Source organism: Marmota monax, unplaced genomic scaffold, assembly GCF_021218885.2.
Source record: "Marmota monax isolate L192 unplaced genomic scaffold, Marmota_monax_Labrador192_F-V1.1 WCK01_AAM20220418_F8-fsc00004, whole genome shotgun sequence".
Lineage (NCBI taxonomy): Eukaryota > Metazoa > Chordata > Mammalia > Rodentia > Sciuridae > Marmota > Marmota monax.
Window position 1 is genome coordinate 10,252,386 of NW_026692881.1, and position 23,648 is coordinate 10,276,033.

Sequence of the window (23,648 nt, forward strand, 5' to 3'; positions counted from 1 at the left end):
TGAAAGGCAGAAGTGATTGGGTGGCGTACACGCGAGGAGGAGTTTCCGCCTTCGGCCCCGCCCCCTAGCTCGGCCTCGGCTCCGCCCATACCGCTTCACCTCGGCTTGGGCCAGCCTCTGCCGGCCTCAGACTTCAGGTCCCGCCCCTCGCCGATCGGGGAGCCTCAGCCAATCCGGGAGCCGCGACCCGCCGGCAGTGACGTGCCCCGCCCCGCAGCCGCGGGATTCAAACTCCCGGAAGCAGCGTTCGCGCCGCAGGGTGTGGCGGGGCAGACAGCGTGCGCTGTACTTCACCTCAGGTGTTAGCTGAACCCCGGGCGGCGGTCGCGGAGGGTGCCGCAGCCTCCTGGCCGGGCTAGACCGTGAGGGAGGCGGGGTTGGTGGGCATATCGCGACCCCTGGACGCAATCTCTGCCGGCTCCGATCTGTACCCCTTTTCTTGTTGCTGGCTTAGTGCCTGGCACCGGGGTGGGCGCCTCTCGACCATCGTATTATCGATTTCTCCTTTGGACTTTGCGGTGCGTATTATCACGTCCTTACAGAGAGGCCAAGTGACTTGGCCAAGGTCTTTTCGTTAGTATACAGCTTTTACTGATCAGCAAACCCTTTCGTATCCCTTCTACAAACGCCTTCATTTTAGAGATGAGAAAACTAGTGTCTTTTTGAAGCTTTTCTTTTCGTGTCTCTCTGCCCACGTGAGATTTTTTGTGACAGACTTTTTAAATTGTGCAATACATGTACTGTAATACATGCCTTGTGCAGTTTACTGGATTGAAATTCTGTGGTCACCTTTCTGTCCAGATTGATATAGATCACTTCAGCCATTCAGCAAATCATTTCTGAGAACCTGCTGTCAGGCTATATAGATAACCAAATAATAATAATAATTATTATTTTTCAAAATGCAGCCCCTGAAGTAATTATTGAAGTCTGAAAAAAAAAAAAAGGCTGGGGAAGGATACTACTGGGTGCCAGGTTGCTTTGTGGGAGGCATCCCTTATTAGAGTTAACAGAGGGAGGGGTTCCTGAAGAAGATGCCACTGCCAGGCAAGGTCTGAACAGGGGACCCTGTTGAGAACAGAAAATTCAGGGAAAGGTGGTTGGTAGGAGTAGATGGTTGGGGAGATGCTAGTGGGGTCTAGGCTAGAGGCTGGAAACTATAGTCATTCACTGCAGGCCGTGTTTAAAGGTTAGGAAGCAAATATCTCCAGTTATTTCAAGTTCTGCTGATCATATTTTTTTCTGTCCTAATGACTTGTCCTGTTAACCCAGTGTATCAAGTTCAAAGGGTGATATCAACAGAAGCACATAAGAAGGAACTAACATGACAACAGTTTCCTGAGACACCATAACCTTGCATTTGACTCACCAGATTTACTAGCTCCCTTAGTCTTAAACCTTATAATGGGCAAAAGTCTGGGACCAACCATTAGATATGTGGTTTGTTCAATTAAGTCGACAACACAGTTATGGTATTTTTAGGCTTTCTGATTTCACCCAGAACAACTTTATAAGTCACTTCTCCACCATCCTTTCTAAGTAGACCCCCCCCCTTATTTATTTATTTATTTTTTACTGCACTTTTACTCTGTTCATTTCCTGTATAGTATTTATTACAGTTTGAGAATCTAGCCAGGTGTGTGGCACATGCCTGTAATCCCAGCAGTTTGGGAGACTGAGGCAGGAGAATCCCAAGTTCAAAGCCAGCCTCAACAACTTGGCGAGGCCTTAAGCAATATAACAAGACCCTGTCTCAAAATAAAACATAAAAAGGGCTGAGGATGTGACTCAGTGGTTAGGTGTTCCTGGTTCAATCCCTGGTACCAAAAAAAAAAAAAAAAAAAAAGAATCTGCTACTCTGTTTGTTTCCTGTTATTGTTTGCTTATTTTACTGCATCAAAAGCTCCACAAGAACAGGAAGCATGTCTTTTTTTCTTTTGTCTATTTGTACCTAGTATCATTAGGCTACTCAATAAATAGAATATTCTATAGTAATTTTTCTATGGATTAAAGATCTTATACTCTTCTAGATTCCTTAATCACATTGCCATTATTTTACCATGAGATACATGGCATTTTAAAATCTCCTTAATGAAGAATTACTTTCTCGTAATGCTAGGGATCAAGCCCAGAGCCTTGCATTTTTGAGGCAAACATTCTACCACTGAGTTATACCCCCAGGCCTAAAGCCATTTTTAGGTACTATTTATATGTATAGTATGTTGCACAATATATTTGCCTGCTTAGTTTGTGTTATATATTTGGCCTTCTAAAATGTCATCTAGAAGGGTTATCAGACTTAATTTGACCCTTTGTTTTAATTCCTTTCTTTGCCTAAATCCCTGAATATTGTGCCTCTTTTCCGATAAATGTTTCCTCTTGGATTCTCCTCGATTCTTCCATCTATGATTTCTCAAATGGCTATTAAGATAGAGCTGAATTAATCATATCTTCTAAAATAGAGGATATACCATTATGTTAAGTAAAGGTATTTCAATGCCAATAAATTCAGAAATTGATAATTTACCACCAGCTTTTTTTTTAAAAAAAATTTTTTTAGTTGTAGATAGACACAGCACCTTTATTTTATTTATGTGCTGCTGAGGATCGGACCCAGAGCCCCATGCATTCGAGGCAAGCGCAGCCCTACTACCGCTTTTTATACTTGGGTATGATATGTCCTTGATTGTGACCTACTTCTTTCAGGCTTCATTGTAATGATTGTGGACCCCTCCATTGTTTTTCAAACAAAAACTTATACTCTACCACATTTGCAGAATACTGCATAAAACATAAGTATGCAAATTGATATTTTTAGAAGGTTACTATTCTGCATGTGTCTGCTGAGATTTAAAAAAAAAAAAAACTAACACTCCAGATATCTTCTTCCATCTTTTCTTTCATACTCCACTGGTTTGGATATATTATTTCAGTTTAGACCAAAGTAGGTTATTCTACTTAATTTCAAACCTGAGATTTAAATTCTTAGACTTATAAAATACAATTGAATTTTGTCTTTAATAGACCATTTCAGAGATGTCTTCCAAAAGTCCCAAAGAGTTGATGAAGAGTAAATGGGGAGCAAAGCCTGGTAACTCGAAATCAGAAACTGCATTAGAGAAATTTAAGGGAGAAATTGCAGCTTTAAAAACATCAGTGGATGAAATCGCAAGTGGAAAAGGCAAACTGACTGATAAAGACAAACACAGACTTTTGGAGGTACATGATCTTTTAGCCCTTCAGGTTGTAATAAGCTTTCTTAGAAAATGATGTATTATGATTTCCTGATGCCACCATTACTCTTGTTCCACTCAGTTCTTTAGTTTTGGAAAGATGACCCTTGGATTTGGAATCTTAAATTCCTAGTTCGACTTTGCTAACTATTAGACATACTTCAGTACTTAGGTGTTTTGAGATTATCACATACTAAGTTTGTTTCAGAAATAAAGACAATAGTTCTGCACCTTCAACACAACACTGTAGTCTCTTTTTCAGTTACATAAAATAAAGTTATAACCTAATTCATAATTCCTCCTATAGCTTTTTTGTTATTTAGCTTAATGACATGAATTTTTGTTTTGCTGTGTCTTAGTCTGTTTTGGTTGTTGTTGCTGCTATAATAGAATGTCACAGACTGAGTAAGTTAAAAAGGAAAAAGACTTATTTGGTTTATCTCCTTCACCTCTTATTAGGCTCTACCTCCCAACATATTACATTGAAGATTAAGTGAATTTTGGAGGGACACATTCAAACTATGGCACAATGTATTTAAGATATTCAAATATAAATGTTTTCACTCCCCAAACCCCCCTCGAGGAACTTAAGCATGCTAGGCAAATGTTTTACCACTGAGCAATATTTCAGGCCCCTGTTTTTTAATTGTCTATAAGTGTTGTATTTTCATGCTTTTTGGAATACTGGATTTATTATTCATTGATGTATACTTTAAGGATACTGTACCATTCTTATATCTCTTTTTACTATAGGATTATTTATGCAACAATCATACTATCTTTTTTTTCTATTAGTTTATTAAATGTAAAAAAAATCAAATTTATCCATTTAGGATATTAAATCCTCTATTCATTTCAGAATGTAAAATAGTATTCAAATTTATTTGTAAATGTTTAAAAACCTATTTTATCATGCATATTGGCTGCTTTCCATGTAACCTTTGCTTTTAGGTGCTTTGAGATAAAATTATTCCACGCATTGGCATTTTGCATGCTATTTAACTATATTTCAGATTCTCTAATTTTTAATTTGGTATGGCACAGGGAACTTATTAGAACTGGGAGGATCTAAAAATAAGTTTGGTTTTCATCTATTTTACAAAAGTGCTCTTATTGTTCAAATTTAGTAAACAAATGATTAAAGAGTATCATTTGATTCTTTTAAATTTCATTTATAGGCACATCATAGAACTGAATTATTATTGACTTTTATACAACATAAATTACTTAAGCACTGAGAAATGAACTATCACCATTTTATAAACAAATGTTATTTTGCATTCTGGTAAAGGAATATTATAGCTTTCCTGAGAGATGTCTTTCTGGTTCATTGCTCCTTTGACAAGTACTAAATGCTTTGTTCCTTTATAAGCCGTTGAAATTCAAGTTCTGTTACTTATTCCCATATGTTGTAATTGTGCCCATTAGAACTAAACAGAACAAGTCTATCCTTTATCCAAATATACATTTTATCAGACATTTGAGGAAATCTTGCTTCCTTTTGCTTTTCTGCAGAAAACACGTTCTCTGGCTTATCATCCTCAACACTTTGTGGTTTGTCTGTATCCCTTCTGAATTATGCACCCCAAATTGAGAGCAGTCCCCAAATGTTTTTTGGCTAACAAATTGAAATGGTACTATTATATGTACTTACTGAATATCTTACTCTACTAAAACCAGAAATTGTCTGGCTCTGTATCTATGTCATACTACTGATTTGATTTAAGCTTGTGGCCAACTAAAATCCCCTCTTAATTTTCTACCTAAACTTTAATTTCCCTGTTTTTTATTTGAATAATTGCTTTTTTTCTCCTTAAATGCAAATTTTAATTTGACTCTTTGCTTAGTCATTCGAACAATTGTTTCTATCATCTTTCTATTGGCTTTTCCCCCTTATGCCAGCAGCAGTATAATAGTGTACTTACTTTCAGATCTTGGAAAATGTTGAACACTTCTTTAAAGATCACTTTCTAGATTTAATACCAGATCATTTACCTGCCATAAGTAGGCTAATTAATTCATCTTTAAGTTATAGTCCATAACTTTTCAAATCTTCTGGTTCAAGTTCACTAAAAAAACATGTGTATCTTGGGGGACCCACATTTGGCATTTAGGTTTATAAAAGCTGATATTTTGGAGGGAAGATTCTAAAATACTCATATGAGTGCCAGTTTTCCTTTAGCTTTCTCTCCCCACCCTTGGTTTTTCTTTTCTCTGTGTCTGTGCCTATTCATTGTATATGTATGTTACCTAGAGCATAAATTGATGTATTGGCTTATCTCTCTGGGAACTGAGCATAGAACTTGGTTTTATCTTCCTTTTTGATCCTGGTATCATAAAACCAACTTGACATATAATAAACATTTCATAAATGCTTGTTGAATTACATTGTTTCACTGAATGTTTGACCTGGCTTTGTTCTAAGAGTCTTCTTAGTTTATATCTAGAAAATTCGAGTTCTTGAAGCTGAGAGGGAGAAAAATGCTCATCACCTCACGGAGAAGGACAAAGAAATACATCGACTCAGAGACCAGCTGAAGGCCAGATATAGTACAAATGCATTGCTTGAACAGCTGGAAGAGAAAACAAAGGAAGGTGAAAGGAGGGAACAGTTGTTGAAGTCCTTAACTGAAGAAACAGATGTTTTGAAAAAACAATTGTCTGCTACAACAGCAAGACTTGCTGAACTTGAAAGCAAAGCCAGCACACTTCGTGTATCACAGGTGCTAATAATTTCTTTAAACTTAAGGGTTTTTCTAAATTATAAGAATACAATTTGTAATTCTTAGGAAAAGTGAGCTTATTGAAGTATGATTGCTAGATGATGAGATAGCATAGTAAACATACAGGTCACTTACTTGGGTCTAGAAGATTTTTTGCTACTTGCTAGCTGTGTGACTGAATAAATTCCTTAACTTCTACCTTAGAGACAATGACAGGGTTCTCCAGACCTCTTTCTTAAGCCTCAGTGTCCATATTAGTAAAACCAGATAAGAATACTGATTAAATGTGACAGTGTAAAGTGCCTACCATAGTACCTGTCAATACTGAGTGTTCTGTAAAGGATTACTTATTGATCAAACTTTTGATTCTTTTGGAAATTTGAAAATTTGATTAATATTAATAAAAATATTAATACTACCTATAATTGTAGCTTTCAAATATATAATGTCTCAATGCTATTAATGGTCTTGTCTTTGCACTTTATCTCACCTTTGGAGTGGACTTAGTAATCTGACCTATACATTTGTGCATACTTTCATATATAGGTAATTGAGTGTTTCTCCATAAGAGTGCAAAGAGCTGAAGTTTTCTAGAGAACTCCACAAACCTGAAACTCATGAAACATTATAGTCAGACTTGAAATGCTTCTAAAATCTCTTCTAGAAGTTTAAGAATTAGTCCCTCACCCATCTTCCTTTCCCTTTTTTTGGTGGTGGGGTTGGGGGTACTGAGGATTGAACCCAGAAACCCCCTACCACTGAGCTCCATTCCCCAACCCTTTTTATTTTGAGACAGGATCTCGCTAAGTTCCCAGGGCTGGCCTCCTAAGTAGCTGGGATGACAGGTGTGTGCCACCGCACCCAGCTAGTTTCTGTATTTTTAATATGAGATGTGAACATTAGTAGAACTCTTAACTTTTAAAGATGTATTCTTAAATAATTTTGTGGGTTGTCTGGTGTTGATTTCTGCTCATCAATATGTTCAGGTGCTGTGACATATAGCCTTCAAATCTTAGTGTCTTTCACAAGAAATGTTGATTTATGTTTTTCCTCCTGTCACCATCCAGGGCAGGTTGGAATGTAGGAGGCTTTGCTCCACAGAATCATTCAGAAATCCAGTAGCTTCTAGTGTCCTTTGGGAGGGAGTCTTCCACTAGATGCTCTGTGTGCAGCTGTGATATAGAAAGAATTGCCTGGGAGAGTTTGGGACCAGGTTTGGGACTGGCGTATTTCACTTCTGCTTACACTTATTAGACAGGATTAGATCACATGGTTCCACTAACCCCAGGGATGACTGGGAAACTAGTCTACAGTTTGTTCAAGGAAAAAAAGAAAAGTATTTAGTGAAACCTCTCTGTCATAGTTCCTACCTGGAAGGCTAAATTGAACAAGAAAGGGCTATATATTAATGTGAGTAGAAAAATATTTGGGGCTTCCTTATATATGATATTAAAAAAAAAAAAGCCAAAGAAAATCTAAACACTCCAAAATATAGTTTTTTGTTTTTTTTTTTTTTTTTAGTTTGTAGGCTACCCTGGGAGCATTCCCATCTTTTTTTTCTTCCTGTATGAGAAAATGAAGGAAAAAAAGAGGAGAGAAATTAGGTTTGAGTTTTATATAATTTGTATGAACTAATACTAATTAATATTATTTCGAGTTGAGCATCCTAATCCCAAAATCCAAAATGCTCCAAAATCTGAAACATTTTGAGCACCAGCAAGACACTACAGGTGTAAATTCTCACACTTGAGCCCTTGTGACTAAGGTGGTAGTCAGAATGTGGGCACACTCAATATTTTGTACAAAATTACCCCCAGGCTGTGTGTGTAAAGTGTGTGTGAAACATAAATGAATTTAGTGTGTAGAGTTGAGATCCATCCACAAGATATCTTATAATGTATATGCAAATATTCCAAATGCTGAAAAAATATGAAATGCAAAACCCCTCTGGTCCTAACATTTTTGGATAAGAGATAACTCAACCTGTAATAATCTAAAATATTAGTACTAATTATTGTGATTATTATAAATAGTAATATTATTTTTATTAATGTTATTATTATTATCATTATTTTATGTACTGGGAATTTAACCCAGTGGTGCTTTACCACTGAGCTACATCCCCAATCCTTTTTATATTTTGACATGGGATTTTACTAAGTTGCTAAGGCTGACCTTAAACTTGTAATCCTCCTGTCTCGGACTCCCATGTCAATAATGCTAGGATTATAGGCATGTACTACTGTGCCCAGCCTACAAAATATAATTCTTGAAAAATAAAAACACTTTTAAATTTTTTGTTTGACAATTTATATTTTCCAGGTTTCACTGAAATAGCGCAGTTGTTTTGTTTTGACAGTTTTTGGTAAAAACCACTAGTTTATTCTTATGCATGAAAGGCTGTTGTGGTGATCCTGGGGTCCAGAGCATCTCGGAAGTCAAATGAGATTTGAAATCTCAGGCTTTACAGCTTGCTTAGGAAGCTTCCAGGAGATCTTAATTCTGACAGTAGTCCTCTGGTAACTATCACTAGGTTGATGTTTTACCATCACGTACCAGATCTGGATTTTGAGATTCCCCAGAGAAGTATACTATATTTTTATGGAACTAAGTATAAATATAAAAAGGAAACTTCTGTTGTTAAAAGTATACCTTTAACTAATAACTGGGTTATTTACAGACTGTGGCTGCAAACTGCTTCAACTCATCAATGAGTAATATTCATGAGATGGAAGTACAGCTAAAAGATGTAAGTTTATTTCTTTTTGTTAATTACTTGGTAAAGAGGACTTATTCATCTTTTCTTAAATTTCATAGAAATTGAAACATGAGTATTGAAAAAAATCTAGTTGTAAAACAGGAGAACTGAGTGGTTTGTGATCGTTGCCTAAGTCTCTTCCCAAGCATTCAAGAAAACCATTTCCTTTAAGTGCTCTGTTTAGTTTAGAAAACCCTAGAAATTACCTGCTGCTAATACATATTTCAACAACATCCCTTCTCCACCTAAATCTAATTTGCCCAACTATTTTATTATTATAATGTAATTTAATTTATGGTTTCTTCTCTTTGTTTATCCATGCAAGGTATATTCTCTTTTTTGGAAATCTTTCTTTTGGAACCAGGATTTGCTTTTTATGGTTTGAAAAGGAAAAACATTTCTGTGTACACTCAGTACTCTTTTCTCTAGAATTTGATATGAGTTTTTTTTTTTTTTTTTAAGTATATTGGTAAAGCTGTGTTATTTCAAACTTACATCTTAAATGGATAGGTAGTTTTTCAAGGAGTTGAATAAACTGAGGACATATGACTGCTATCAGTGTTTCTTTAAGTTTTAATAATAGATATATTAAAGGTAGGTAGATATTTTGATTGCAGGAATGTTACTGGCATGTCTACCCTGATAAGCATGCTCTTAAGATTCCTGCTTTATTTTATCTGATAAGTGTCCCTTGAAGTCTATTTGATCTTTAAAAGAATTTAGATCTCCTGAGTGTCTGACAGGGCGCTACTGTACCTTTCTCAAAGTGATTTACCTAGAGGTAACTAAAATAAAGAAGCAATATAATTTTTAAACTGTCAAAATAGGCTTTTTTTGTGTTATATATCACACTGAACTTTATCACATTCTATGCGTATTAGTCCTGCTAGATGTGCATATTTGTGAATGATTTACTTTATACATCTTCTGTTTCCCATTAATTCTACCATGCTGGTTTTTCAGCTACTCCTTGAAGGCATCACCTTTTTTCTTTCTGTTCCTTCTAACAGGGATGCTCTTCCCCCAGATAACTTCATGAAGTTTCTGTAATATCACTTTCTAGGGGGAGGCTGGGACAGGGTTTTTTTAATGCCACCTTGTCTAAGATTATAGCTCTCAGATAGTTCCTATTGCCTTTTTCTGCCCCTTCTCCCAATCCTGTATTACTGAAGCTTACAATCTGTTTTACTTACAACCCTTAAAAATAGTATACCTTTTTTAAGGTCTAGCTGTATCATTCCTCAGCTATCATTTAGATCTGACCAACATTTTGAAATAATGCATTACCTGGAGTTAATGCTGTAAACATTGTCAAATGTCCATGCTTTTGTATTTAAGAATTATGTTGGTACAAGCTAGATAGAACAAATAGCTAAAAGGAAGTTTTAATAAGTATTTCTTCCTCTTAATTTTAACAATCTGATTTTTAAACAGAATTTAGGGAAATAAACAATAACTAACTTTTTTAAATCTGAAAAAATTCAGGGCTGGGGATGTGGCTCAAGTAGTAGCGCGCTTGCCTAGCATGCGTGCGGCCCGGGTTCGATCCTCAGCACCACATAAAAGCAAAGATGTTATGTCCGCCGAAAACTAAGAAATAAATATTAAAAATTCTCTCTCTCTCTCTCTAAAAAAAGAAGAAAAGAAAAAAAAAGAAAAAATTCAAATGAGCAGAGAAGTTCCAAGCATGAGAATGGTACATATAATGCCCATATCCTCTTTATCAAAATTCAACCATTACTATCATTTTGCCCCATTTTGTACTCTTGTTTTCTCTTTTACTTCCACCCCCACACAGACACATAGTATTTTTTAAAAAATATTTGAGAGGATACACATATCCATCATCCTTTAAGCTGACATATTTCAGTGTATCTTTCCTAAGAAGGAGGATAGTCTCTTACATGACTAGCTTGGACTGCAATCTCAGTACATTTATCATGGACATAGTGCTTCTATCTAATCTACCATCCTTAATCCAGTTTTATCAATTGACCCACATTTTTTTTTTAAATTCCTCCAGTAGAGGGTAACATATTTAACCTACTTTGGAATTTTTGCCCACAGAATATTTAGTGGATCCCTGTTAAAAGAGGAGGGAGAACATTAGCAGTATTCCACAGGACTTCACTTTTGCCCATATTGTATGTTTTTATTGATTGGATGAAAATGTTAAGTACATATCGTACAAATGTGTAGATGACACAGAATGGAAGGGATAACTAATGCAATGTTGATATTAGAGATTAAAAACTAATAACATCAATATTTATTTATTGATAGATATCCATTTATTGACACTATTAGAAGAAAGAACAGATGCAGAGTGTGGAATAAAGAAACACTTATTTTATTGAAGTAACATCGCCATCATGTGGCCTTTTAGGATATAGCCTCTTAAATCTTCTACCAATGCGCATTTTTGTCAGTGGATACTTTTTGTCAGTGGATACTTTTTCAGTAAAGTATCCACCAGTTCTTTTAAAAGAAAAATATTTCATAATCATCTGATGTTTATTTAAATTATTTCCTTCTTAAAGGCGTAAATTTGTAAAGTTTGATGTAAAATTAGGTTTCTTTAGTGTTGAACATACTGTAAATTATAGCTATTTAGATATACACAATATACAATGCTACCTCTCTTAGCAACTAAATTTGAGCATGAACCCAAGGTCCTTGTGAGTCTTTTCTTTGAAAGATGCATAGAATATGAACAAGAACTTCACTAGGAATTGCAGTGTATCTAAATAAGAAAGTGATTACTGCAGCCTACTTTGAGATAAGCCATGAATCTTGGCCATCTTCTCAACTATACTAAGTTTATTATGAAGTCTAGATGTTAGTATTCATATTTCTTTGAGGCTGATTATTTTTCTCCAACATTTTATTATGAAATCTTTCACACAGAAAAGTTGAAAGAAAGTACACTGGACGATTGTACATCTATCACTAAGTTTCACTAAAGAGACAGACTCATTAAATCAGTTTACTACAATGAAAACATCCATTCATGGAACTTTACATCATTGAGGTTATAATACAGAATGGGTATACAATATCTCCACCCTGATAGTGAACTCTTAAGCCAAGCAAAAAGAAGCACTGTTAAAGTTGCCTGATGAGTACAGAGAGCAGAGTATCATAGGGTGGTGGCCTGGACTAAGTCTTTAATTCTGGAGATGGCTTCTGTTTACTTAACCCTTCTCCTAATCCTACAAAAAGCAAATACTGCAAGTCCTTTAAGTCCACATACCTGGACTTGTAGAAGAAGCCTAACAAAGCAGTAGAGAACCCTCTAGACTTGTGAGTTTCTATGCATGCAGATCTTTGTGGGTATGAATCTCAACTGCATGTGTCTTTAAGAGTTAGAAGTTCTTACCAGAAAGCAGAGTTCCTGATCCACAACTAAAACCTTCACGTTCCTTAGCATGCTTCATCCTGCAACTAGGGACCTGGGATGAGTGGCTACTTTCAAAGGAAACATGATTATTCTATTTTCAAATTGAGATTAAAATAGAATTTTGTCCATGCATGATAGGTCATTTTAAGATCAAGAGGGCTATTTGTGTAGTTCTTCCAAAAGTTAATAATCTGACATCCGTATTTAATAATGAGGTCTGTGAATTCTGTCATAGGTCTCCAAGGTGTGAACTACCATGAACCCTGGATTTATAGCCCATCCCAATGCATATACATGAATAGGTTCCAATTCCTGTTGTACAAAGCCAGTGTTCTTTGGGGAAAAGTCTGGTTATATATGTAGAGGTTAAAGAATAGTACTAACCACTAAAAAGAATGAATTTAAAAAAAATTTAAAAAAGAATAGTACTAACCACTTGTCCCTCCTTATCCCTTCAGAGTGAGATGGAAGCTTGTGGGCTGGGGGAGCTCCTCCTCCTTGGTATACCTAATACAAATTCAGGGTGGTTCAAAAAGAATCGAACCCTTTTGAAGATGCATTCCAGTATGTATGTTTTATTTGATTAAAGTTACACCATGCAACTCTTTTGTCAAGACCCTTGTATTTGTGTCATCTCTTTCTGGCAGCCCTGAAGCATATGAGTTGTACATCCTGTTTGCCATGTCCCCTGATAATAATGCAGCACAACAGATCTGAGACAAATTATGACACAAGAAGTACATATTAAACACTTGTAAGCTTTTAGAAACAATTATCTTAGTTTCATTACAAAGGGGTTTTATTGCATTTTTGGTATATTAATCAGTGACTATTTAATAGACTTCTGAAAATGTTTGATTCTTTTTGAGCTGCTCTAAATGTATTGTTCTAGTGTGTGTGAGGAACTGCTAGATTCATTCTTGGCCTCTCCTGTCTCCTGTGAACGCTCAAATTTCAGTTGGAGACTCAAGGGTGCAGTCTTGCTTGCTGGTCCTTGTAGCCATTGTGTACCAATTAATGTTATCATCATTGTTCACAAACAGCCCCTTGCTGTGGAAGCAGTGAATGCTTGCATGGAAATATAAAACAAAACAAACACCGAAACAAGCCTGGACCCCACCTTCCATGGGACTCATGATCTAGTTAAAATGAGATGTATCATTGGGACACAATTAAGGTCACTAGTTACATGCCCAGTAGGTTGGATTGGCAATAAAAATACTGGTGGCTTGTAAGAAGAGAGAACTTGCTGAGGGCAGTTTTTTTGAGCTGCTCCAAATTTATTGTTCTAGAGTGTGTGAGGAACTGCTAGATTCTTTCATAGACTCTCTTGCCTCCTTTGCTCGCTCTCACAGTTGGGGCTTGTGTGGTGCTTCATAAAACTACATAGCCATTCCACTCTGTTTCAGCCACTAAAGTATTAGGTATTTCCCAGTATCTTGTTGCAGACAAGCATAGTTGTGATTTGTAAGTTTTGAATCTTAAGCTAGGTGATCCACTAGGCTGTGAGAGCATCTCCAGTTTCTTGAGGGGACAATATGATGGAAATGAAAAACTAATATTAGCAGTAATTGTCAAGTGAATTGATTCTCATTTCCCCGCTCAGTTAAACAGACTCTGCTTGTTTTATTAGTATTCGTTACTTTTGAGTATATGTTGTACTTGAAGATTGAGAATTCTTTTAGAGAAGCATGATCTTATTATCTGTTTGAGAGAAATAACAGAGAAAAAGCTGAAGATGGTTGATAAAGTAAAAACCATTTTTAAAAGTAAGTTGACATTTACTAAAAACTGCATCAGTAAGCACTGTATTAGTTTCCTAGGGCTGCCATAACAAATGGCCTCAACATTGGTGTCTTAAATAACAAAAGTGTATTATCTCTCAGGCTGGAGGCCAGAAGTGTGAAATCAGGGTGTCAGCAAGGCCACACTCTCTCTGAAGGCTTTGAAAGAGACCCTTCCTTTCCTCTGGCAGCTTCTGGTGCCTGCAAACACCTTGAGCTTGTGGCAGCAAGCCAGCCTCTGCCTCTACCATCACATGGCCCTCTTAGAGTACTGGACGTCTGTCTTCTCTTCTCATGAGGACACTAGTCATTGTATTTAGGGCTCACTCTTCTCCAGTATAGCCTCATCTTAACCAATTGTATCTTCAAAAACCCTGTTTCCAAATAAGATCACATTCTACGGTTTCAGATGGACATGAGGTTGGGGGGACACTATTCAATCTCCTGCAAGTATGAAGCCCCTGTATGAAAGGCGAACAATCCCAGTTTGGGGGGTTTTACTTGAGTTCTAACAGATATAAAGGGTGAAATTGGTAATAAAGAGAAGGTAGCAATTGAAGTTTGATTCTCCAGGAAGTAGACACTGAAGGGGAGTTAGAAATGCAGGTAATTTATTGTGGGGCAATATATGTGACAGGAAAAGGAAGGATACACGGGGGACCATCCAATCTGGTAAAAACCTGACAAGGTCTTTATCAGCTCCATAGGAACTTCAGACCAGAAACTACTCCCAAGCAATGTCCCATGTTGGGCAGAAATCACCAGGTCCTTGATTTGCTGTTGGCTAAGCTCCGCCCCAAAGCACAGAGACTTGAAGGAGTTAATAGCAAGAGGTGGCCAGCTAACCCCTCTACCTGCAGCCAGGCAAAGCTTTTTCTTTTTTTTTTTTTTTTTCTTCTTTGTGTGTGTGTGTGTGTGTGGAGGGGCAGGTACTAGAGATGGAACTTAGGGTCTGGTTCATGCTAGGCAAGTGCTCTACCACTGATCTACACATCTAGCCCACAAAAATTGTGTTTTATGTTCAGTTCAAATAAATTACAGCTCGGTTTCATGATCAGCTCATTTTTCTTTTTCCAGACACAAAATAATTTTTTGTTTGTTTGTTTTTGTGGTGCTGGGGATTGAACCCAGGGCCTTGTGCATGGGAGGTAAGCACTCTACCAATTGAGCTATATCCCCAGCCCCAACAAAGCTTTTTCTTGAAGTGGGATCTGAGCAGCTTTTCTTTGTCTGCTGCAAAGGCATAGTAATTTACAGAGCATGACGTGTCCACAGACATAAAGTGAGCTGTATATAGGAAGTAGCAATTAACAGGACTCAATCCCATGTAAATTATGACTTTGCCATACTGTTGTGGATTCTCAAGGTATGTGACATAATGGTTGACCATAATTATTCTATGGGCCATACAAATTTTTAAGTGTTAGAAAAGACTAACATTACATCAGGTGGACCCCCTTGTCCATTTGAAGATTTTTGGTTTTTATTATACCATTGATTTTCTTTCATCTTCACTATAAGGCTCTGGAGAAAAATCAACAGTGGCTTGTGTATGATCAGCAACGAGAGGCCTACGTTAAAGGACTTTTAGCAAAGATCTTTGAGCTGGAAAACAAAACGGAAACAGCTGCTCCTTCACTCCCACAACAGATAAAAAAGACTGAATCAGAAGGTACAAAAATGTTCTTTGGGGACAGGCCTGACATTTTCCAAAAGGAGTGATTCATCAAATTTAGGTTTTTATAGATAGGTGTTAGAAAGTAAAATAAGAGTCTTCTGAGTTTGAGGTAAGAAATCCCATTCTGCAGGTCTGTTCCAGGCCTTGTGTTTTCAGACAAGAGGGCACAAGATAGGGTTGGAGGGCCATGACTGGCACCTCTGGAGTCATGATGTCTCCTCTGCCTGTGCATGCCTTGGCCCCCTTCACAGTCCTCCAGCTTGATTTCCCTCAGAGTTGCCCTGGTCACTAGCTGTCTGTTTACATTGCTTCCCTTCAGCACCAATTCATGTCAACCCCTGGAGAAAGAATAAGTTTTATAGATTATTCTCTAGTCGTTTGAACCTCACTACAGACTTCAGATGAAATTTCTTACTCATGGTACTATCTTTTTGCCAAGTGCTTTGCAGTTCACTTGACACTGATCCCAGTTGAGTGTGACAACAGCTCTAAGAGGTGGGGCAGGAAGGGCCATTAGTTTCATTTTACCAATGAAGAAGTGGGTCCTGTAGTTCTAGCTGACAGGCCAGGACAAAGAGAAGCCCCCTGCAAAGAAGCACTGCTTAAAAGCCTGACAGCCCTGAGGGAAACACAGCCTTGAATTATGTAAAGAGATGTGTAGAGCAAGGGAAGCCAGAGCCTCATCTTGAAGTCTCACATCTGAATATTTAAAAAGAACCTAATGCTAAAAGGAAAATATCAAGGGAACATCTCTAGAGGTAATTCAAGGTGTTGAGCCCTAACGGGACAAGGTTACTACTGTGACACCTTTATATATGCACATGGAAGTAGGATTTTAGTTCTGGGCCAAGTCTAATTTTTTCATTTGGTAATAGAGTCTGTTCTCTCTCTACTCCCACTTTCTCTCCCTTTGTCCTCCTGCCTTCTGTTTTTTTTTAAAGTAATATAAGCATTTATTAAAATAATCTAGTGACAGTACGGAAGTGTCCTACCCTGCCTTTTCCATCCCATCTTCATACTTCTATCTTTAATTTTGGTAATTAATTCCATATGCTAAATTATGAGCTTTTGTCCCTATTTTTGACTTATCTTTAGACATCAGGGACTTCATCTTCCTACAGAATATAACTGTTTCTAGTGCTTCTTGGTGACTTCTTTGTGACTTCAAATAAAGTATCTGAACTACTATTTCTTAATTCATCAAATATCATCCATAGCTCCCTTTCCTGACTCTTCATTTTGTGAGCTGAAGAAATGGTTTGATCTCATTTATAGAAACATGATTGAATTTTAAGTTCTCAGGAATATTATGGGTTTTATGAAATTAGTTTTGCCATGATGTTGTTCATCATAGGTTATCTCCAAGAAGAGAAGCAAAAATACTACAACCACCTCTTGGCAAATGCCAAAAAAGATCTTGAGGTTGAACGACAAACCATAACTCAGTTGAGTTTTGAACTTAGTGAATTTCGAAGAAAATATGAAGAAACTCAAAAAGAAGTTCAAGATTTAAATCAGCTGTTGTGTTCACAAAGAAAGGCAGATCTGGAAGATGACAGGCATAAAACAGAGAAAATACAAAGGCTCAAAGAGGAGAATGATATTGCCAGGGAAAAGCTTGAGGAAGAGAGGAAGAGATCTGAAGAGCTCTTATCTCAGGTAAACTTGACCAGAAAGTTTCTTCATTACTCATAATTCAAAGTTTTCATTGAGCACTTACCAAGTGTCGGGGAGTATTTTAACCACTAGCCAGTTAGCAAGGACTGAAATAACATCCTGCCCCCTCATGGGAGTTTACATTATGGCATGGAAACAGACCATAAAGAATGACCCAAGTAAGTGAATACACTAAAGAAAGTAAAACTAGGTGATATGACAGAGAAATTGGGGTGAGTAAGGCCTGTTAAAGGAGATGGTATTTGGAAAAAAACCTGATGATAAGAAAGACCAGCAAGGTAACTTTGTGGAAATTCCCTCTGAGTGAGAAGGAAGTAGGTATGTGTGAGAAGCCGAAAGAAGATGTAAAGTAGGGAAAGGAATAAGGTTGATCCTGGCTTCTTGATAGATTGTGCTCAAGTAAATCCACATAGTGCCTGCCATAGTCTCATTATACTCACAGTTTTGAGCCAGTTTGTCTTGGTGATGTTGGAGTTACTAAGTTAGAATTATTAGAATTGAATACTACTTTGACAGAAAGTCATTAATTTAAATTTTGCTTGGAAGCATAGAGTAATGGAAAGAACATTTGGAGTCCATATCTGGACATATGGTCTTAAGCAGATCACCTACCTTCTCTTTCTCTGACTCATAGGTCAAATGAATAATAACCTCTACCTGCTTTATAGGGCTCTTGTGAGGGGCAATGGAGGGAACGTAAAAGTGCTCTGTAAACTAAATAAAAGTCAGTGTTAACACTACTATCATAATAGCTAATTATAAAAAATCCTCCAGAGGTTAAGACTCGGGGGAAGGAAAATTAATAGTCAAACATTTTCCGTCTTTACTGCTCTCACTTCTGTCTATGGGGTGAGCTACAAGTGACACTTGGGAAAGATTCCTCAGATAGGATTAAATGTGGCTCCAGCTCTGCAGCCATGGAGGCCAGGCACTACCCACTGTGTTTTCCTACTCTGAAATGATGGCGGATGTCAGAACCTCCAGGAAAGGGGTGTGGCCACCACAGAGTTGGGTGTTGTTTGCAGGGGCCAATCTGTTGACTCAGGGAACTCAGGAGCCAGGAAAGTACGAGAGCCATCAAACCACCAGCTGGAATGAGTCACCCACCTAGCAGGTGTCCTGGTTAGAGATGTGACTTGTGATGTGAGCTTCTCATGCTTCCCTGGTCAAGTGATGAAAGATTAGCTGAGACAATGTTGGTTCTCTTTGCATCCAACAGGTCCAGTTTCTTTACACATCTCTGTTAAAGCAGCAAGAGGAACAAACAAGGGTAGCTTTGTTGGAACAACAGGTACTCACTGGGGTTGCTTCTAAATTTAGTTCAATTGTTAGGAAATGGAATTTTCCCTCATATTTCCACTGTTTTATAGAGAATTGTTTGAAAGTTGTGAAAAGTGTTCTAAAATGACTTGAACTTTTGTACCCATATATTCCTATGGGTAGCCAAACCAGATTTTTTGAGGTGAGATGGCAATTTATTTAACCAGTTGATGTTGGCCTTGGTAAATTTTGCTCTTTCCCGATGACCATAGTTTCTACGTAGCCTAAAAGTCTCTTAATTAGACCACCTTCTGCCAGCAACAGTGGCACACATCTGTAACCCCAGCTACTCTTGAGGCTAAGAAAGAATAATTGCAAGCTTGAGGCCAGTCTCAGCAACTTATTGAGATTCTGCCTCAAAATAAAAAATAAAAGAGGCTGGGGGTAGGGTTCAGTGGAAGAATACCCCTGGGTTCAATCCCCAGTATCACACACACACACACACACACACACACACGGGCCACCTTCAGCAGAATTCAAAAATATACTATTTGTTCTTGAAATGTAGAGCAGAGATTCTTAGTATATTCCAAAACAGGGAATAGCCATTTCTTTCCTTTCCCCCACTCTTCCCCGAGCACCCCACAGAGAGGATTGGGATGGGATAATTTCAACCAGCAATTTCCATAGCTGCTCTTTATTACCTGTATCTCAAGCCTTGGCATTGCTTCTTGGATAAACCCAGTCCTCAGCCACATTTAGTAACATCTCACTGTGCACTGATGAGTTTCTTATTATGGTGGTACAAAAATGTTTTCTCCTTATACTAATACAGAATGTAAGCATTTAAGACTGGGGATGTAGCTCGATTGTAGAGCTCTTGCCTAGTATTCACACAATCCTGGATTTGATCTCCAGTACCACAAAACAAAAAATGCAAGCATCTAGACAATGACTTTCAGTTGTAATTGTCTTTCCTGGCCAGATGCAGGCATGTACTGTAGACTTTGAAAATGAAAAACTTGATCGTCAAAATATGCAGCATCAATTGCATATAATTCTTAAGGAACTCCGAAAAGCAAGAAATCAGATAACACAGTTGGAATCCTTGGTGAGTTTGGAATGTCTAACACAACATTTCTGTCTTTCTCTTCTGCTGTCTTTCTATTTGTATGTGAAATTATTTCCCAATCCAATAGGATACAGCTTAAGGAAAAGCTAACTTTAACTCAAATAAGTAGGCAAGCCTCTGCCTTGTTTGAAACAACTACCCATAGGACATCAATTCAGAGCTCAGAAAGAGAGACATTATGCAACTCTTGGTAATAATTATATTACAGGCCCCATGTGGTGGTACACACCTATAATTCCCACTATTGTAGAGGCTGAGGCAGGAGGATTGAAGCTTAAGACCACCCTCAGCAACTTAGTGAGACCCTGTCTCAAAAAAATAAAAAAGGCTGGGGACATAGTTCAGTGGTGTAGTGCACTGTACTCAATACCAGTGCCACAAAATAATAATTACATTACTGTTGTTCTTCACCCACTCCAGATGCTATGATTCTAGAGGCACTAAATAGCACCCAATTTAGGGAAGAGGGTGGAAGGTGGGGTTGCTGTAGAATCCTGAACTGAAATTATGTTTTGAGAGAGAGAGAGAGAGAGAGAGAGACTGATTTTAGAGATAATGGATTGTTATTGTTAATATGCTTTTTAAGTATGTTATAGGTTAGGCATATTTTGGGAGATTACCTTGAAAACATAATACTTAAAAACATAAACCTTTTGAATAATGTTGTTACTATGAGGAAATAGTTTTTCAATTATTTTCATCTTACTAATAAGCTTTTAGATCAAACCCCATGGGAGAGTGTGTCTGCACCTCTGTGTGTATAGGTCCCTTTAATACACATGTCACAGTTTATCCTAATACTGCAAAATATTTGGAGAAGGTGAAATGTTACAAATATAACCCCTCCATTTTCAAAAGAGAAAAACAATAGATTTTTTAAAACAAGTAATTTGTAGCTTTTATATTAATAAAATAAAATATATATCTGGCTTTATTTTTTTAGTATGTCATTGATTTCAGGCACTTATATAATATTTAAAATTAAAGGTTAGAATCATTTCTGTTAATGCCTGTTTTTAAAGTATAGGAAACCAGAGGATATGTGAGTTTGTAATTTTCCTGTACTTTTCTTCATGTTTCTACTATCCACGGTTTTCATAGTGTGCTATAAAAATACTCCTTAAACTTGAACTATTCTAAGTTCTTCAGGAAAAAAAAATAGGGAATAGGAAAGTTTCAAAGGTATTATATAATATTTTATTCATTTCTGTGTATAGCCTCTTTGATATACTAAAATTCTTTGCTGCTCTTAATTTTATACAGTTCTTTGTTGCTGACATTTCCCAATTTACCCAACTAGCAAATGTAGTCAGCCTGGCACACGGGCCTCCCATTTATATGAACCCCCAACCCCAGTACTCTTCTTGTCAATTTGAGTAATTATAGTCATTATCTTAGTCATTTATAACTACCTTATATATTACCACCAAAATATTGATGAGCAGAGGTTCAGAAGAAAGTCTGGGCTGAGGCAGCTAGGGAATTTATGAAACAGTTAAAATTGCTGAACAGTGTGCCTTATATACAGATGGTGTTCATTTAAAATTTATTTTTCAGAAACATCTCCATGAGTTTGCCCTCACAGAGCCATTAGTCGCTTTCCAAGGAGAGACTGAAAACAGAGTAAAGGTTGCCTCACCAAAAAGTCCCTCTGCTGCACTGAACGAAAGCCTGGTGGAATGTCCCAAGTGCAGCGTACAGTATCCAGCCACTGAGCATCGAGATCTGCTAGTCCATGTCGAGTACTGTACAAAGTAGCAAACTATTTTTTGTTTTTGTGTTGAAAGATTTAATACTGTATCTTATTGCCTTGATGACATTTTGGATTATACATTCCACCTCTTGCTTGCATATAAAAAACTGCCTCTCTACCTTTGACACTCTGGTATGCAAGCACATCATTGTATTTTTTTTTTTTTTGACGGTTGTAGATCTTTCTTAGCAGAGACACCTCCTGGGAGGATTCATCATCGGGCTGCAAAAACAGAATGTGGTGAGCAGTGTGTACTGAGACTACTAACATTTTGCACTGTTAAAGTATTTGATAAAGAAAAGATATTCAGGTTATTGCTTGTGGGTTAAACCTGTTGCACTGGCAAGCAAATATTTTATATTTTGTGATTTTTAAAAAATCAAAGATAATTAACCAGGGATCTTAGTATGTTCACTTTTTAATTTTTTTTTAAATCTAAGCACCTAGAACAGCTGCAATTCCAATATCTATGTCCATTGTTAAAAGGTGGTAATATTATTTTCAGTTTTTCCTTGCTATTATAGAACGGTTATTGGAAAAGTTGAGAATGTTCATTGCTGCTAATTGTTGAAATGGTAAACCTAGCTATGTTCTAAGCACAAAGCAGATTCTCTTTGAGAAATATTCTTAAGTAGCCACACACAGTGTCTTCTCTCATATTGTCTGGCTATAACTTTAACTTGGATTTCATTAGCACAGATTGGTTAGCTAAAATTGTGCAAATGAATTTTAATAAAACCATCAATATATTTTATTTTGATTCTTATTTTTGTCACTCTTTAAACTGGGCAATATAATTATCAGCTGTTTGTTTCTCTGAATAAATTTTTATACATGCTTTATGCAAACCAAAAATTTTTTTATTTCTTCAGGTTTTCAATATGCTTAACACTGGGCTACTGTTAGCAATATAAAGGACAAAAGAATAAAATTATTTAATAAGTTTTGCTGTCTAGTGTATACGTACATACATTGATATGCTAAGATTTCTACCTCAGGAGGAGTTTTGGGAGTTTCAGATTAACAAATGCTGTATGATGATAAGGGAGTTAAGAAAACTCCAGAACCAGCAACTCTGTGAAAGAGGTTAAAGATGCCTGTGCTTTCAGGCGTTTTTGCTGAACAGGTAACAACTCATGATCAATAAATGTGATTTTATCTGTTACAAACGTGGAATAATAAGTGTGCTAAGTTTTTTAGTTTGGGAAAGACCACAGACATTGTCTAGCTCTGTTTATGGAGATAAAATTTTGCCCTTATTTTAATAATCCCAGGTTTACAATATCTTCAACCATAGATGAACAAAAGATAGAAATACTCTTCAGCCAGAGAGTTCTTATTCTAACCCACAATGTTGCAGCAAAGACCTTAGTATTTAATTATTAATATATGCTATAAGGAAGTTGTTTCCCTTAGAGTCTTTAAGCAAGCCACATGTCACCTCTAGCTTGTAGGTGTGAAAAATGCCTTGTTTTTCAATGGGGGGTGGAGTCTGTGAGGTCCAGGCCTGTGATCAGGCCTGCAGGGATCAAGGGGTGTGTCTTATGGGCACCTGGCCAGGACTTAAACATCTGGAAGCTCCAGCCTGACAGCCCCCAAATCTGACTCCAGGGTGATCTCCTGGAGCTTGTTTTCAATATCCTCACCCTCAGTTTACCAGAGGGCTAGAGGTAGGCATTTGCCCTGCCCACTTCAACCACCAACATCTGGGCACCAATATAAAAAATGTACTTTGGAAAAATCTCAAAATGGGGTATTTCTCCTGTGATGCACTCCCAATGTACAAGTTTTTATACATTTCTGATTAAATAGACAGTTTAGAGTAGGAAGAATACTTCTTTCCTGGATCATGTTATTGAAGCAAGGATCAATAAAGGGTATTTCTGAGACCTGAAAATCCTCAAGGTCTTCACAATCAAAGATGGGGTTCTCCTTCCCTCACTACCCATCTTTTCTCATGGAAGATCACCACCTACCATTAAGGCATGTTTGGATCTGGAGGACTATAAACTGTGTGCCAGAAACTGCTAAATGTTTAACTTACCTATACCAGCTCTTTATTACAACTCTGTGAAGTCAGTGCTGGTAGCAGCTCCATTTTCAGATGATAAAAAGGCATAGAGATAAAACAGTTTGCCCAAGGTCACCATAATAAATGGTAAAGAAAGGATAGAACATGAGCTCAGTGCATCCCCAGTGAGGAGAGTTCACCCTCTTTTCTGTTTTATCCCCACCACACCCCCATACTAG

At 37.2% G+C, this 23,648-nt stretch overlaps 1 protein-coding gene across 1 annotated transcript; it reads left to right on the forward strand.

The window, feature by feature from the left end:
- Positions 1-261: 261 nt before the first annotated feature.
- On the forward strand, positions 262-22,342 carry Cep55 (centrosomal protein 55). The gene is made up of 9 exons (XM_046450289.2): positions 262-518; positions 3,025-3,219; positions 5,681-5,956; positions 8,637-8,705; positions 15,420-15,570; positions 16,931-17,235; positions 18,473-18,544; positions 19,499-19,624; positions 21,203-22,342. The coding sequence occupies exons 2-9, from the start codon at positions 3,037-3,039 to the stop codon at positions 21,401-21,403; spliced, it is 1,383 nt and encodes a 460-aa protein (XP_046306245.1). The 5' UTR covers positions 262-518; positions 3,025-3,036; the 3' UTR covers positions 21,404-22,342.
- Positions 22,343-23,648: the final 1,306 nt, after the last annotated feature.

Excerpts from the sequence above, each read along its gene's own strand:
- Cep55 (XM_046450289.2), top strand. The coding sequence starts at position 3,037 with ATGTCTTCCAAAAGTCCCAAAGAGTTGATGAAGAGTAAATGGGGAGCA. Across the intron at positions 17,236-18,472 it reads CTGAAGAGCTCTTATCTCAG|GTCCAGTTTCTTTACACATC; the intron begins GTAAACTTGACC and ends TGCATCCAACAG. Across the intron at positions 19,625-21,202 it reads TAACACAGTTGGAATCCTTG|AAACATCTCCATGAGTTTGC; the intron begins GTGAGTTTGGAA and ends TTTATTTTTCAG.